Source organism: Felis catus, chromosome B4, assembly GCF_018350175.1.
Source record: "Felis catus isolate Fca126 chromosome B4, F.catus_Fca126_mat1.0, whole genome shotgun sequence".
Taxonomy (NCBI): Eukaryota; Metazoa; Chordata; class Mammalia; order Carnivora; family Felidae; genus Felis; species Felis catus.
In genome coordinates this window covers 104,690,656-104,708,149 of record NC_058374.1, presented here as the reverse complement: position 1 = coordinate 104,708,149, position 17,494 = coordinate 104,690,656, and the positions used below count along the sequence as shown (strand labels likewise).

At 36.7% G+C, this 17,494-nt stretch overlaps 1 protein-coding gene across 19 annotated transcripts in view; it reads left to right on the top strand.

Annotated features, from left to right (window-relative positions):
- PPFIA2 (PTPRF interacting protein alpha 2) overlaps positions 1 to 17,494 on the top strand; it is a 478,195-nt gene that overhangs the window by 71,229 nt on the left and 389,472 nt on the right. For 13 of the 19 annotated variants that reach the window (XM_019835282.3, XM_019835280.3, XM_019835277.3 and 10 more), the window contains exon 3: positions 12,737 to 12,790. The exons of the other annotated variants lie outside the window; for them this stretch is intronic. In XM_019835282.3, coding sequence (XP_019690841.1) covers positions 12,737 to 12,790 — 54 coding nt within the window. The remainder of the gene's footprint in view (positions 1 to 12,736; positions 12,791 to 17,494) is intronic. 19 annotated transcript variants of the gene reach the window in all.

Below are 17,494 nucleotides of genomic sequence, written 5' to 3'. Positions count from 1 at the left end.
AGATAACACACACTGAAAGAGGAATAAGTTGTGTTTAGGTTGATGGTATGAATTTTATTCAGTAAATAATTCTACAGCAAAAAGATTGCTCAAATTTTAGTAAGAAGAATAAAAATTATATATTTAAAACTAATGGTGAAAATTTATAATAACCAAAGCCACAAAAATACCTGAAAAATTGTAGGGTGCATTGAGGAGGTAAAATACAGAATTTAGGGTCTTTTGCCTTTCAGGGAAAATACATTCTATAAATCTAATGGAGATTTATAGCTAGAATTAATCTGTATCTGGGTCTTATCCATATGTATTCTAATCCATATCTATTTCAATGTATACCATGTAATCTGTGTTGATAACCCATATCTGTTTCAATGTATACCATGTAATCTGTGTTGATAACCTATCTTTATTTTACTTGTTTACAATCTAATTTGTCGATGCATTATTTCATGTATAGTAATAACTAATATTAATTGAATATTTACTCTAAGTTGTCAATAAGTAACTTTCCATGAACAGTCACAATTAATATTCCAGTGTCCTCCTAAGATAGGTACTAGGACATAGATTGACTTATTTTACATGAGGAACATAAATTTGCCTACATTCACACAGCTAGTAAGTAGTGAACATAGGCTTGAACCTATTCTCCTAGTCACTGAAGTATTTATTCTTTCATATCTATTGCATTTTGCAGACTTGAGGTAGAATTGAAGGGCTCAGGCAGGGTCTCTTGGGATGGTGCCTCTGTTGTGTTAACAAAAATATCTGATCACTCTTGTCATTCAGAAGTTGAATTTCTGCAGTAAATTCAAAGGTAATCAGTTCCTCAGTGGTTGCTTTACACTAATAAAACAAATATGTAATAAGAATGAAAATCTATTATTATAGGATAATGCACATTTCAAAGCAGTCCCAAGCACTAATGTCAGCCAATCAGCTCATCCTCTCCTTGCAGAAGGAATTCATAGGAAGCTAAATTCAACATAAATGTATCAAATTCCTCTAACATTTATTGGTTGTGTTTTGTGGTAATTTCTTAGGATACAGAAGTAATAAGTACAGTACTGAGCTGATTTAACCCTCAAATGAATGGGAAAGACACATGAGTAAAATGACAATTACAAAATAGTGTAATAAAGTTGTGATAGAGTTAGGTGCAGAATACTGGGGATGACAGCAGAACCAGCAGTCTCATTTGAGGGACTCAGGAAAGTCTCCTGAGTCTTACCTTTTAAAAAGGGTAAGATTTATCCAGAGGAGGGAGGTGGCTTTCTAGGCACTAGCATCTGTGATGCAGAAGCATAGAAGTAAGAAAACACTTGACACAACAAAGGAAGTACAGGATTCATTATGATAAGGGTATAAGGGTTCTTTGAGGAAGTGGTGAAAGGTAAAATGAGAAAAGTAGTCCATAATGATATAATGAAAGACCTCATGCATAAATACACTTGATATTTTTTCTTCCTAAGAAGAATGGGGACTTTATTAAGAATTTTGGGGGTGCCTGGGTGGCGCAGTCGGTTAAGCGTCCGACTTCAGCCAGGTCACGATCTCGCGGTCCGTGAGTTCGAGCCCCGCATCGGGCTCTGGGCTGATGGCTCAGAGCCTGGAGCCTGTTTCCGATTCTGTGTCTCCCTCTCTCTCTGCCCCTCCCCCGTTCATGCTCTGTCTCTCTCTGTCCCCAAAATAAATAAACGTTGAAAAAAAAATTAAAAAAAAAAAGAATTTTGAATTTGGGAATAATCTACACATATTTGTATTTGAAACACATCTTTCTAGAGTAGTGGTTACCGAACTTTAGCCTGCATCAGACTTACTTGGGGGGCTTGTTAAGCAGAGTTTCCAATTCAGTAAGACTGGAGTAAAGCTGAAGAAAATATATTTCTAAGTTGCCGGTGACGCTGATGCTACTGGCCCCTAGACCACTCTTTGAGAACCACTTCTCAGTAGATGAGATCGTATGAGTGTGAGAGTGGAAAAAATAACTCAAAAAATACACTATTTTGGAGAAGGCCTACATTGGGGTAAAAATAAAATGAGATTCTAAACTAAGGCAGTGAATGCAGTAGTTATTAAAAGTAGGCAATAGATTGAGCTGAGCAGATATTTTAGAAGGAAAAATGAACTGGCTTGGTATATAGATATCAGGATGAGGGAAGACTTTATTGAACCTCCAGAAATCCAGATCGGGCAACTGAATGTTTATTGGAAGGACCAATAACATAAGAACTGGGGGAAGAAATTGAATGGGAGGCAGCTGACCATAGTAATTGCAGAGGAGGAGAGGAGATGATGTCTGATTTGGACTTGTCGAGTTTGAGATAACAAGGATACATCAGTGTATAAAAGTTGGCAAAGAGGAGCTGACAGAGACTGAGTCAGGATTCAGCAAAAGATTTCCTTTATCACCTCAGCCATATGGAAGGGAATAGAAAAAGAAAAAGTAACACACAAAACATTCATAAAGGAAAGCGTTTCAGAGAAGGTATTTCATAGAAAAGGTGCAGAACCTTAAATCTCTTTGGTACTTTCTTCAGAAAATCCTGTTCCATGCAACACTAGCACAATTGTGTCTTTGCTACATTTTAGATTTCCTGTTTAGGTGTGAGTTTGAGGACAATGCTTTGAAATTAAAAATATATGCCAGAAATCTTTGGAATTGTACTTTTTTGCTAAATTCAATGGCATTCACTCTCATATCTTTAGGTCAAACAAGGCTATTCTTTTTCCCATCAGAGAAGATCCACTTCACCTCAGAAAAATTCTGTTTGCAAGTCAATTCATTCTTTCCACAAATATTGAATAAATATGTTTTCTCTCAAGTCATTATGTGGCATCCCAGGAAGTTCTCCCCGTTTTCTCCCCACACCTCCACTTATTTAAGAGAGCATAATTGTTAGAAATCATTGCCTTTGGAGTCAGCCTTTCTAGATTTGAACACTTACTAGCTTTGCGATTTTGGGAAGACTCTCTTCCATCTTAAAAATGATGGAAATTACATCTAAAGGAGCTAAGATGCTATGTAGTAAGACAGTAGAGCTGTTTATACTGTGTCTGGTATAGTCAGTGCCCAGTTAATGTTATTTTGTTACCCAGCCAAGGTCTTAGGACAAACTTACCCAGTATGCATTCAAAAACAAATATGGAAACTTATTGTCACCCTATAAAATCTACTCCTGCAACACTTGTATAGTATAATTTTAACAACTTGTTTCTCAGGATTCTTCCTCATGTTGTTAGATTGAAAGATCTACTTTTTTTTAACTTTATTTATTTTATTTTATTTTATTTTATTTTATATTTTATTTTATTTTATTTTATTTATTTTTGGGACAGAGAGAGACAGAGCATGAATGGGGGAGGGGCAGAGAGAGAGGGAGACACAGAATCGGAAACAGGCTCCAGGCTCTGAGCCATCAGCCCAGAGCCTGACGCGGGGCTCGAACTCACGGACCGCGAGATCGTGACCTGGCTGAAGTCGGACGCCTAACCGACTGCGCCATCCAGGCGCCCCGAAAGATCTACTTTTACTCTTAGATTGACACACTCTTTGATTGAACAGATCCTTGAACTGAGAAAGCATGTCATAGCCTCTAGATCCCATACACCAAATTCTGTGTGATGCCTTGTGCTTATTATGTGTACAATATACATATACTGACTAAATTGTCTTTGCCATTCTGACTCCCCACCAGACTCAGAACTCTTTGAAAGCTATGACCTTGACTTATTTACCGTCATGCTCTTCATGTTCGGCACAGTCACCACATAGGCTCAATCATTCTTTTTTTTTTTTTAATTTTTAAATTTTTAACAATATTTTTAGAAAGATGGAGAGATAGGGGCGCCTGGGTGGCGCAGTCGGTTAAGCGTCCGACTTCAGCCAGGTCACGATCTCGCGGTCCGTGAGTTCGAGCCCCGCATCAGGCTCTGGGCTGATGGCTCAGAGCCTGGAGCCTGTTTCCGATTCTGTGTCTCCCTCTCTCGCTGCCCCTCCCCCGTTCATGCTCTGTCTCTCTCTGTCCCCAAAATAAATAAATGTTGAAAAAAAAAAAAAAAGAAAGATGGAGAGATAGAGTGAGTGGGGGAGAGGGGCAGAGGGAGAGAAAGGGAATCTATGCTGAGCATGGAGCCTGATGCAGATCTCGATCCCATGACTCTGAGCTGTCAGTGCAGAGCCCGATGCGGGGCTCGAACCCACAAACCGTGAGATCATGACCTGAGCCGAAGTCGGACACTTAACCAACTGAGCCACCCAGGTGCCCCTATTCTTTTATGAAAGAATTGTGTGGCTCATGGAACATTCAGATTTGGGCTGGACTGTGGTCAAAGTAAAAGTGTAGATATTTTCCTTTTTTTAATTTCAAAGAATGACTACAAAGGGCTTTTTCTGGCTTCTGTAGGAAAGGAGGTTTATAAAACTGGTTGTGTGTGTTTCCTGCTTCTCTGCCTCCCAGGAAATTTACCCTGTAAAGTTGCCAAGGAAACACTAACAGCTGAAGTCTGGTAGAGGAGAAAGATGCCTCATTAACAAACTCAGCTTCATTATTTGGATGCTTGCCTCAAGGAGATGCTGTTCTCTGATGGAAGTTTGTTTCCATTAAGCATTGTGTGAAAAACTGAATGATTTTTAAGGAAATTTTTTCTTCTATTACTCCTCAGGGCTGTGAACCTACACACTATGAGATGTTACATAAAAACATTACGGACTTGTAGTTTAATGTGTTTGAACTATTATTGCTAAGCATATATGTTAGATCAAGTTTTCAAGCATATCACTGTATAATGATTAAGGTGTCAGGTCTTTAACTTGAAGTATTGGCAGTATTTCACCAGAAGATAAATTTAATATATTGTTTATTATCTATTAAGTCATTTTGTATATTTTCTTCTTATGAACTAGAAACCCTGGGATATATAGAAATTTGTTGCCTTAAGATAATACAGAGTTGAGTGCCTTTTCCTTTAGTAGGATGTCTGATCAGTGATGTATAATGGAAAAAATGTGCGTGGTGCTTGGGGTTATAACACTTGGGATTTCAAAGTTTCTTTCCAGAATTTACCAGCTGTTTGATCTTGGGCAAGTCATTTATTAGTTTGTTCATTCAGGCATTCTATAAAGATGGGTTGTGCAAACACTGTTGCCTTGAGCCATCTTTCAAAGTGATATATTTATACAAAAATGAGAAATTCTTCATCATTTCTATACTCTGAGCCTCAGCTATTTTGTGTATAAAAATGGTATTATGTGCTTTATTCAGTCAGTCATTCATCCAGTCAAAAAGTATTTATTGAGCTCCTACTGTGTGGCAAGCTGTTCTAGAGAGTGATGGGAGGTGTTCACCCTTTATTGGGCTCTTGACAACATTGTTCTTTTATCTTCTTTGGATTTAGGGTTGGGTAAAACTTCCAGCTATTACTAATCCCTGTGCTTCCCTATTCTCCTGGATCCATGGAACCATCGGTACCTCTGTAAAGCATCCTTGTATTAATTGCTCTTTTATGATGTTTTTGAGTTTGTCATTTGTTTCCGGGTGGAACTTTCACTGATTTAGACAGTTAGGGAAGGTCTGTTTGAGATTTTGATACTTAAACTGAGATCTGATGGAGTGAGTTAATTAGGAGGATGTATAGGAAATGAGTATTCTGAGAAGCATGAAAAGCATGTGTAAACATGACCCTAAGATAGGCGTCATATTTGGACTGTTTTTGGAACAATGGTGGGGTCAGTGTGACTGGGTGGCATGAGAGAGTTGGATAATGGAAAAAAGGATGATATCAGAGAGATGGCCGGATCACTACAAGACATTGCAGGACATGGTGATAAATTTGTGTTTTATTCTAGGATTAATGGAAACCTCCCTGGGGGTTTGGATCAGAGGAGGAATCTGACGTAACTTACATTTTGAATGGATAGTCCTGACTGCTGTGTGGAGAATACGTGGGGGAAAGAAGAGACATGGACAGATGTAGAGACAACAGTTAGGCTATTTCTTTAGTCAAGGGAGAAATATTGATATGGTCCAATGAGATAGGATGGTAGGAATGTATGTGGTAAGGAATAGTCAAAGTCAAGCCATTTTTTATTTTTTATTTTTTACTTAATTATTAAAAAAATTTTTTTAATCTTCATTTATTTTTGAGAGAGACAGAGTGGGAGTCTCTGGGGGAGGGGCAGAGAGAGAGGGAGACAGAATTGGAAGTAGGCTCCAGGTTCTGAGCTGTCAGCACAAAGCCTGATGCTGGGCTCGAAATCACAAACCGTGAGATCATGGCCTGAGCCGAAGTCGGATGCTCAACCAACTGAGCCACCCAGGCACCCCAAGCCATTTTTTAAAGATAGAATTGGCAGGATTTGCTGAGAAGCTGGGTGAAAGGTGATGTGAAGATAGAGAGCACCGGGACAGGAACTTAACTTGCGGGAGGGGTAGAAGTGGGAATCAAGTTTGACTTTGCATTATTGAATTTTAAATGGCTGTAATACATCCAAGTGGAGATCAGAGTAGGCAGTGTGCATCTCAGAGGATAAGTTGAAACTGAATATGTAATTTCCTAATTCATCAGCATACATGATATTTAAAGCCATGGTAGCCAGTACAATCATATAGAGGGTGAAACTAAATGGAAACCACGAGGAAAAGTATTTGAAGGAAGATGGAGCCGTCAGCTTTGTCAGTGTGGCTTATGATCAAGGAAGGTGATGATGAACAATGACCAATGATTCAGCCAATTGGATGTCAATGGCAGCCTTAATAAGAGGGTTGCAGTGATCCAGTGGGGACAAAAGCTGCATGAAGAGAGAATGGGAGATGAGGCACATTCGAGAAATTTTTCTGTAAAAAGGTTGAGAGAAATGCTTAATTTTGATATTTTGAATATATAAATTTTGTAAGCTTCTCTACCAACATAAAATACCCCGTTAAGTGTTTTTAAATACCTTGGCACAAATTATAAATATAATCATTCAGTGAAAATGGTTGATATCTTTTTTTTATTGATTTCACTATACTGATAGACTTTTGATAGATTATTTTAATGCACTCTGTATTGATACTGAATCTCTTTCCCTCAAACAATTTCTAAAATGGTCCCAAATTTTAAATATGTATAAACCAAAATTTAAAATATCAGTAGCTGATAACAATATTACAATGTTTTAAGTATTTTTATATTATGTAAAGTGATTTTTTAGAAGTGTGAAACTTGAAAATTTGATATTAATTTAAATGCAACTCTCAGATTTCGAGATAGTCTGGGTTTATGTCATGTGCAGTGTTAGATTCAGTGTGTTATTTAGAATTTAATTTTCTTCATTTTTAACGTATTTGATACCCAAGCTATTTTAACATCTTTTTTTTTGACCATACCTGGGTGATCCACTCTTTAGGGATAAAAGTAAGGATATGGCAGTAGCCCTGAGGGAGACCTCAATCCCAAAATCTTTTTTTTTTTTTCCCACCTGTATTCAGGGGAAGCAAGACTTAAACAGCAAACTTAAATGATGTGCACTGAAAACCACATGATTAATCCCTAAGCTCCATTATTCAAAGTCTCTGTCAAGGGGGAAAATATGTCAACTCTTGGAGAAGGAGTCACAGGGAGGAGGGTACAGCTGGGTAACCAACAGCATCAGTGCAGCACAATGTGGAGTTTATTTAACCTTTCCTGATGCGATCCTCGGTGTCCAGGCTGCCCTCAAATCTTACACTTCTTGGAGCCCTGACACTAATTGCTGCTCTTGCAGCTCAACCTTCCCAAGATTTGAGACTTCTGATTCATAAGCCAGCCTTGGCTGACCTAGGAGCAGAGCTCTCCTGCATTAGACGAGGCTGCCTTTACATGGCTTGTGTCAAGGACTGACTAATAATGTCTCTTAGGTATTTCACACCTTGCAGGACAAGTGAAACTTTCATGATCTAAAATCATGTTAAGAGATAAAATTGTTTGTATAGTGAAGGATCCTAGTCAGCAGATGATAGCAACACATATGGTGGAGGCGATGTAATACAGGTGTTTAGCAGCAATGGTACCTGAGCAGCAGCATGTGGGCAGGCACTAGGCTGGCTTGGCATATTTTTATAAGTTCAACCGGGAAACAAGTCAAATGTATTGAAAGAGTCTGTTGCATACACAGCATGACCAAGGTCACCATGGTGTTAGCTCTCTCCATATCCCTCAGAGGGTCAGGACTTGGTGAGACAGGTGGGGTGCTTAGGGCACAAACTTTGAGGAGTCACTGACTCCTAGGATTGTACAGATGCCAACGCTGCTCTTGTAGGCACCTGTAAGAATCAGGTGCCTAAAGGATAAAATTTAAGGAGGCACTCACTGCCAGGATCTTGCACCTGCAGGGTCAGGTCAGTACTTGTATGACCCTTGGAACGAATGCCTCCTTAAATTGTGTGCCCTAAACGTATCAGTTACCTCACTCTTCCTGGCCTGGTCTCTTGTCCCACAGGACAACACTAAATTGGGTGGACCAGATGACAGCAATAGTACGAGGAAGAGGCAACGGGGAGTAGCAAATTCCATAGTGCATCTAAGCAGTTGTACAGCTCGCAGGTGGATCTAGGTTGCGGAAGAATGAGGTGGAAAGTTCCCTGCCTCATTGGTGCCAGAGAGCAAATGAGAAACAGCTGTATGGAAGCTCTTTCTAAGACTGCCTACCTTGTTATGTTCTCAGAAGGCTGGCAGGACATTCCAGTAAGAATTAGGCCAGCCTGTTGTTTAACTCTGCCTACATGGCCCATGTGGATATGTTCAAGGTAACCAGAATGCAAGGGTAAAGCTATTTCCCTATGGCTGGTATTAAAAAACACAGGTTTGCAGTCCTGCAAATATGTTTGTAACACCACTTCCTGATAGCTATATGATATTGAGTAAGTTATATAAACTTTTTAAAAAAAAATTTAATGTTTATTCTTAGAGAGAGAGAGAGAGAGAGAGAGAGAGAGAGAGAGCGCGCGCAGGAGAGGGGCAGAGAGGAAAGGAGACACAGAATTTGAAGCAGGCTCCAGGCTCTAAGCTGTCAGCACAGACCCTGACACAGGGTTTGAACCCACGGACCATGAGATCATGGCCAGAACCGAAGTCAGATGCTCAATCAACTGAGCTACCCAGGCGCCCCAAGTTACATAAACTTTTTAACCTCTTAAATAAGAAAAGAAATAAGTACCTTATAAAGCTATAATAATGTTAATGTTTATAAAACATTTACATGGTATGTAATAAATGTTTAAGTAGTAGATATTTTATTAGATGTAAATGAAGCTATTAAATCTAAGTGAACATGGTACGTAATATAGTTAAATAAATCCTGTAACAGGTTTTAAAAATCAGTTTGTTTTCAATGTTTTAGTCAAACAACATTATTATAATAGTAAGTTAACAAAGTTTCTAGGAAATCAATGTTTTTTACTTTTTGATGTACTTTTGTTGTTATCTATATAGAAAGATATCTAAGTAACAAGATAGATGGATTTGTTAAGGATTTAAGTTATATTTTGCAAACTATTCAAGAACCATCAAAAAATGGACTCACTTTCAGTTCAGTGTTCCTCAAAAGATTTATTTATCTCACCTTTTAATTTTACAACATAAATGCATTCATGCACACTTACGCTCATTATTCATACCTGAAAAATTTATTTTTGCATCAACTGATAGATAAACTATAATTTTGGCATCTGTCCGAGTAGGACACTTTTTTCTAATTTATACTCAAAATAGCACATAAGCCCAAAAAATCATTTTTTCAATTAAATGAATAAACAGTAAGAATGTGCATCTGTACTCTGTTTAGAGCCATGAGTTCCTAGTGTGCTTTAATTCAACATGTTAAAAATCATAAATACCAATGCCTTTGAATTCATCTTCTAAATTCTTTTGCTTAATTTTTCTGAAGATGATAGCTATCATGAAAGGCTTAAAATTTTAGAAATGTGAAAATTTGCTCAGTTTATCTAAGATAGCAAGAAATCTTCATATCTATGATACCAAGAAATCTTCAGATATAATTAAAAAAAAACATGACAATGCAGGGGTGCCAGGGTGGCTCAATTGGTTAAGTGTTTGACTTCCACTCAGGTCATGATCTCACGGTTCGTGAGTCTGAGCCCCGCATGGGGCTCTGTACTTGACAGCTCGGAGCCTGCAGCCTGCTTCAGATTCTGTGTCTCCCCCCTCTCCACCCCTACCCCACTTGCACTCTGTCTCTCTCTCTCTCCCAAAAATAAATAAATGTTAAAAAAATTAAAAAGAATAAAAAAAATTAAAAAATGGCAATGCATTAAATAAATGGCTAAACTACTTTGAATCTGCATCAGTTTCTCTGTTACCTCTCTGATAATGACATCAGAAATGTTTATCTTTAATGTACTTTATATGTATGTCTATTTAGAAAGGCATATATTAACTCAAAATGTATTTAACGTTATTTTCTTTCATTTTAAATGTACTTAGAAATAACTTTTAATATGAATAGAACTTTGTTTTTTGTCATGGTCATAACAGGTGTGTTTATAAACAGTGCAATGGCTGTGTGTTTTATTTTCTATTTATCTAGTATTTTAGCTACTTTACTACCTAATTTTGTCAGTTCATTCCATGAAATTCTAAAAGTTTTAAGTTATATTTTACCTTTAGATTAAAAATGTTTGCCAGTTTATAAATGTTTCATACTTTACTTTTATTATCTAAGGACATAAGATTACTTAAATGATTTAATGATAACGTTAAAGAACTTGTTAGATGAAATAATTTAAATGATTTGATTGTTTATGGTGTACATGGTAGTGAAATAAAGAACTTCAGCAAGACAGGGAGAGCCTTTTACAATAGACTTAACAATGCAGGCATATTAATTGGGATCTTCCTGTTTTTGAGAGGCAGAAATTTAAAGTTGCAGGCAGGAGAACATGTAGTTTCAAATGTGGCCCAAATGATAGAATCAAGGACTTGGACCCTACCATTATATCTTTCTAAATCCACATTGCCTTAATTTTCCGTAAGACTTCTATCTCATTGGAAGCAGTCTTTCTAAGCCTCTTTTGGAGCTAGAGTGAGGGAGAGGAAGTTCCTCAAAGGGATGCTGACTATGGAAAAATATGATATACAATATATTTGTTACAGTGAAGACAACTTAATAATTTTCTTGGCAAGCATTCCTTGTGGTTGCCTTATCATTTATGGCCCTTGATAAAATATGCATGTAGAAATTCATCGCCCATTGAGTTCCTGTTCAAAGTCAGCTTCTTCTGATGGAAACTTCCATCACACCATTCCTTTCTTCTCCCTTATCCTGCCTTTAATGTTGTCTAATGTTGTCATCACATGCTTATTTCAGCCCCTTGTTTTTGTTTTGTTTTGTTTTTGTTAGGACTCCCTATTTTTGAGATACTAGGGAAATAATGTGATTAAGTCACGAAAGAATTTGTAGCATAAATCTTCTTAATAGTATAAAGGAATCAGCTATTTCTCTGATCACAGGTATTTAATTTTCTCTTCCTTCAATCTTGACTCCATTCTCTTTCATCTTTGATTTCTTACTGCAACTGTATTTCTCCTTATCCCTATCCTTTCAACTAGATGCAGACAGATAAGTGACCAGGGTCACAACCAAGAAGCTTTTTATGAAGTATAACTCTTCAGTGGAGCCCCAGACTCCTATCCAGCCCCCTTTGAGCAGAGAGTTTTGGTTTTGTTTTTTCACTGGGGGGACTGGGGTATGATTTAAAACTACGATGGTTGCAAGCATTAAAATCCTGAGAGGTTGTAGTTAAAAATCCAGAATTCTAGCTTTTGAAAAAGTCACATGGTTAGTAACCCTGAAAGCAAAGTCCTGCAACCAAGGTGGAGCTGCATTTGTACCTATAAACAGGCACATGCTCTCCAGTTTGTCGCAGTCACCTGTTTCTCCGTTTATGATACCTTTGACAATATAATCATTACTCAGGTGTGATCTTCTGCGGTTACTGATTCAAGATTCGAAATCAGTCCTTGTAGGGGCGCCTGGGTGGCGCAGTCGGTTAAGCGTCCGACTTCAGCCAGATCACGATCTCGCGGTCCGTGAGTTCGAGCCCCGCGTCGGGCTCTGGGCTGATGGCTCAGAGCCTGGAGCCTGTTTCTGATTCTGTGTCTCCCTCTCTCTCTGCCCCTCCCCCGTTCATGCTCTGTCTCTCTCTGTCCCCAAAAAATAAATAAACGTTGAAAAAAAAAAAAAAAACGAAATCAGTCCTTGTAGAAGAATAGCTAGTCTCTTTTAAAAATATTTTTATCTTCCAAGTACAGTAATAGAGTAGACTATATATAATTAAAATTTTTATAGGTTCAGCGTTTTCCATGGGATTTGTATTCTTGCAAATAATATGTTAAATTGCAGTTTTGTTAAAATTGCTTTTTTTTTTTGTTCTGTCCTCATTTCAACACCTTAGAGAACAAAACATTTGCTTTCCTACCTAGAGCCTAACCTTTTTTTTTCATATTTCAAGACTTGTCTATGTACATTTTTTTTCTTTTTACAGAGTGTGCAGAATTAGAGGAAATATCTAGATTTTTAGATACAGGTTATTTGTATAGTGTTACAGTGTGCAAGACTGTCTGAAAACAAAACAAAGAAAACAAATGTAGCTGTGTGCCCTAACTTAGTAGCTAAAGAAAATATTATACTATGGGTTTGGGAAATTCTCCATGCTGTTGAGTAGCATTTTACAATCAACACCTCTCCCCTTTTCAGGATATCGAATCCCTAACAGGAGGGCTGACTGGTTCTAAGGGGGCTGATCCACCGGTAAGTTAGATTCTTCATTAAATTTAACTATTGACAAATTGAATTATGTACACACCAGATCATGAGATAGTTACTTGTATACAATTTGTGATATAGATACCTTTTGGAAATCTGTAGTTATTGCATAACTAATACAAAAGTGTGAACTGATTTGAGGTGTTGTTTGCTATTTTTAAAAGTTTTAAGATCTCATAAAATTATCTCCATGTACTGACTTTAAAAATAAGAGTAAAATCTTCATTAGAATGTGTAAATACTTTATGCCCTATGGCCTACACCAAAACTTTTGGAACATGAGGGGAGGTTTTACCATTCTAAATATGAATGTATGATTTGGGTTGCAATATATTTTCTAATTACTGAGAAAAATTATTGTATCAGCCCATTTTATCAACAGTGTTAATGTGTGATATTGCTGTTTCTTTTCTACTTTATCTGGGAAGCTTCTGGAAAATTAGAAAAAGTGCTCTAAAGTTTTAAAGGATTATTATGTGTAAGCAATAAGAAGAGATTAATAGTCTAGTATTGGAATATCTTGGTACTTTCTGTGATATCTGCTTTCAGAAAATATTGATTAAGATAACATTTATGTGATTCCATGTTTGAAGTACAAACATGAGTTCGTGGTGCATATCTTAAGTAATAAGATTCAATCTGTTTCAACAGAAAATCAATGCATAAATTTCTATCACTGTTTGCTTTTCACTTGGCACTGTGAGGTTTAATGCAGAACACACAGAACCTACTCTCATCAATTTTAGCTATACTTCCTCTAGGTCTCTAGGATCTAGGTGGAGTGCATAATCACATTAAAACATCAGTGAGGTGTTCAAAGACAACTTTCAACGGCACCTCTTTCTCTCCTGTCTCCCTCATGTGTCCATGATGTTGTCTGATCTTCATCAAATTACTCCTAAAGTAGGCTAAACAACATATTTTAGTCCTATCCCTTCCTTTTATTTTCAGTGTCTGAATTTATGTGGGAAAAATGTATTGTCTTCAGGTATCTGCTTATATTTAGTCCCTGAACCTATTACATTACAGTATAAAGCAAGATGAAATGTAAGTCAGCCAGCGAGTATATTGTGACAGGATTTACAGGCAGCCCTATATTCAAGTAGTGTAGGTGAATGTTTATGTGATGTAATTTCAGCCTGCTGCTTAGCATGGTGTTTTACGTAGTACTCAAATTTTATTAGGAAAGTAAACCCATTTCGTTCCAAATTGCACCCTCATAGGTCTACTGATTCTTAAAAGAATTCCACAATTAGAGATCAGTTGGTTTTAAAGGGATTTGTCCCTGGCTCAAATAAAAATTAAACACCTCTTTTCTGCAAGGGGTGATTAAAATCTTATTCATTATTTATATGTTAAAATAAGTTAAGCATGTCCTTTCAAGATAACATTTTCCAAATATGGAAAATTGAGTGGGCTTAAAGCCTAGTTGTTGAAAGAAGCTCCTTGCAGGGAAAAAAGATCACAGAAAGGAATGATGGTGTACAGAAGGCAAGCCTCATCAACTTCATTCCCAATTGCTAAAAGTGAAGTGTGTGTGTGTGTGTGTGTGTGTGTGTGTGTGTGTGTGTAGTTTATAATATTGTGAAGATAGATGTTCCCTCTTGGCCGTGCCCTACCATGATGTTGGATATTTTATACTGCTGCCTGTATTTTCAGAAATTCAATGACTATGCCTATTTTTTACCTTTTTGTAGAATGGAAAACTTGCAGATTTTAGAGTACATAAGAGCTTAGGCAATCTAATTAGGGGTTAACAGTACACATAAATTTAGTACTCCCCCATTGTTAAAGATTTATCTAGAATATATTACTGATGCTATTTAATAAAATCATTTTTAGTCCCATATAAACCTTATGTAGAACAGTCTAAGTAGAGGTGAAATGGTAATAGTATCTAGTGTTACTTCAGTCATTTAAGAGTAAGACATTGAATGGAGTTGTTGTTCTTGCCCCCAAGTTAGAAAACTGAAAGTCAGATTATATTAATTATAACCTAAACCCATTTGAAGTTTTATATAACTTTTCCCTTCTCTAAAAAACATCTTTATAATAGGTCATCTAAATACTATTGTCCATTTCTAAAGTTATGTCTTTTGCATAAGTGTTTACAATATATTACCAAAATTATTCAACAATGAAATTTTTATTGGTAAGAAATTCAAGGTCCTTTACTTCCCCCTCATTATACAGAATGTATAAAGTGCTGAATGAATGGCGTCTTACAATACATCACAATGGTGCAGAGCTGTGAAATCATTTCTTTACCAGTATAACAGAAATCTCAGGGATATTTTTAAATGTGTTATATTAAAAAATTGTATTTTTTTTCTCTGGGTATGCATGTATTATTTCTGAAGCATGGGAAAAAAGTGAAGTTTATATTAGTTTAAATAGTATACATGTACAAAAAGTTGTGTACATTTGTAAATGTAATTATAAATAAGTTTGCATACCTGGAAAGAATAAATTTGAGGAAGTCCAAGAATATAGTTTACATTAATATTTTTAACAATAAATGTTAGCAAGTTTCTTTTTGAAAATTCAAGCAGTCTCAGTTTCAATACTGATAATGAATGGGAGTATCATTCATTTATGATTTTCAGGAGCAATTCAAGTTTTATGATGGCTTTCTTTCTCTGAAAAGGATTTCAAGAGGATTTTTTTTAATTCAGAAACTGAAAATTAATTGATTCAGTAGATAGAATTTACAGATTTTTCTAAATCACAGTTATTTTAAGAACTCTTCTATCATTGAGAAATGTATTAACAGTTTAATATTACCTTGAAACTGCTTTTGAAAAACTGTATCAGACATAGTCTACATTTAGCATATGTTTTTCATTCACAAAAATTGGATCACAAATTAACTTCCAGTGTAAAAACATAACATATATTTACGTATAAAAATAAAGTGAAAGAAAACGTATAATTAAAATCTAAAGGGTAAAAATATCATTAAGTTAAATAGTGCTTTTTATATACCATTTGCCATAGTGTTTTAATTTTTTTCTTGGTTTTATTTAAATTCCAGTGTAATTAACATACAGTTTATGTTTCAGATATATAGTGATTCCACATTTCCATACAACACCCGGTGCTCATCACGACGAGTGCCCTCCTTAATCCCCATCAATTTCACCCATCTCCACCCCTACCTTCCCCCTGGTAACGAGCAGTTTGTTCTCTATAGTTTGTTCTCTGTAGTTTGTTCTCTGTAGTCTATATAGTCTGTTTTTTGATTTGCCTCTCTCTCTTGTTTTTTCCCTTTGCTCATTTGTTGTTTTTTAAGTTCCACATATGAGTGAAATCAAATGAGTTTATCTTTCTCTGACTGACTTACTTTGCTTAGCATACTTTCTCGTTCCATCCATGTCATTGCAAATGGCAAGATTTCATTTTCTTGTATAGATAAGTAATATTCCTCTGTGTGTGTGTGTGTGTGTGTGTGTGTGTGTATACCCTACGTCTTTTTTTTCCTAATGTTAATTTATTTTTATTTTTATCTTTTTAATACAATTTATTGTCAAATTGGCTTCCATACAACACCTAGTGCTCATCCCAACAAGTGCCCTCCTCAGTGCCCATCACCCACTTTCCCCTCTCCCCCACCACCCATCAACCCTCAGTATGTTCTCTGTATTTAAGAGTCTCTTATGGTTTGCTTCCCACCGTCTGTGTTTGTAACTACTTTTTTCCCCCTTCCCTTCCCCATGTTCTTCTGTTAACTTTCTCAAGGTTCACATATGAGTGAAAACATATGATATCTGTCTTTCTCTGAGTTATTTCACTTAGCATAATACCTTCCAGTTCCATCCACATTACTGCAAATGGCAGGATTTCATTCTGACTCATTGCCAAGTAGTATTGCATTGTATATATAAACCACATCTTCTTTATCCATTCATCAGTTGATGAACATTTAGGGTCTTTCCATAATTTGGCTATTGTTGAAAGCGTTGCTATAAACATTGGGGCACAAGTGCGCTTATGCATCAGCAGTCCTGTATCCCTTGGGTAAATTCCTAGCAGTGCTGTTGCTGGGTCATAGGGTAGTCTGTTTTTAATTTTTTGAGGAACCTCCACACTGTTTACCAGAGAGGCTGCACCAGTTTGCATTCCCACCAACAGTGCAAGAGGGTTCCTGTTTCTCCACATCCTCACCAGCATCTGTTGTTTCCTGAGTTGTTAATTTTAGCCACTCTGACCAGTGTAAGGTGGTATCTCATTGTGGCTTTGATTTGTATTTCCCTGATGATGAGTGATGTTGAGCATCATTTCATGTGTCTGTTGGCCATCTGGATGTCTTCTTTGGAAAAGTGTCTATTCATGTCTTTTGCCCATTTCTTCACTGGATTATTTGTTTTTTGGGTGTGGAGTTTGGTGAGTTCTTTATAGATTTTGGATACTAGCCCTTTATCCGATATGTCATTTGCAAATATCTTTTCCCATTCCATCAGTTGCCTTTTGGTTTTGTTGATTGTTTCCTTTGCAGTCCAGAAGCTTTTTATCTTGATGAGGTCCCAATATTCATTTTTGCTTTTAATTCCCTTGCCATTGGAGATGTGTTGATTAAGAAATTGCTGCGACTGAGGTCAAAGAGGTTGTTGCCTGCTTTCTCCTCTAGGGTTTTGAAGGTTTCCTGTCTCACATTCAGGTCTTTCATCCATTTTGAGTTTATTTTTGTGT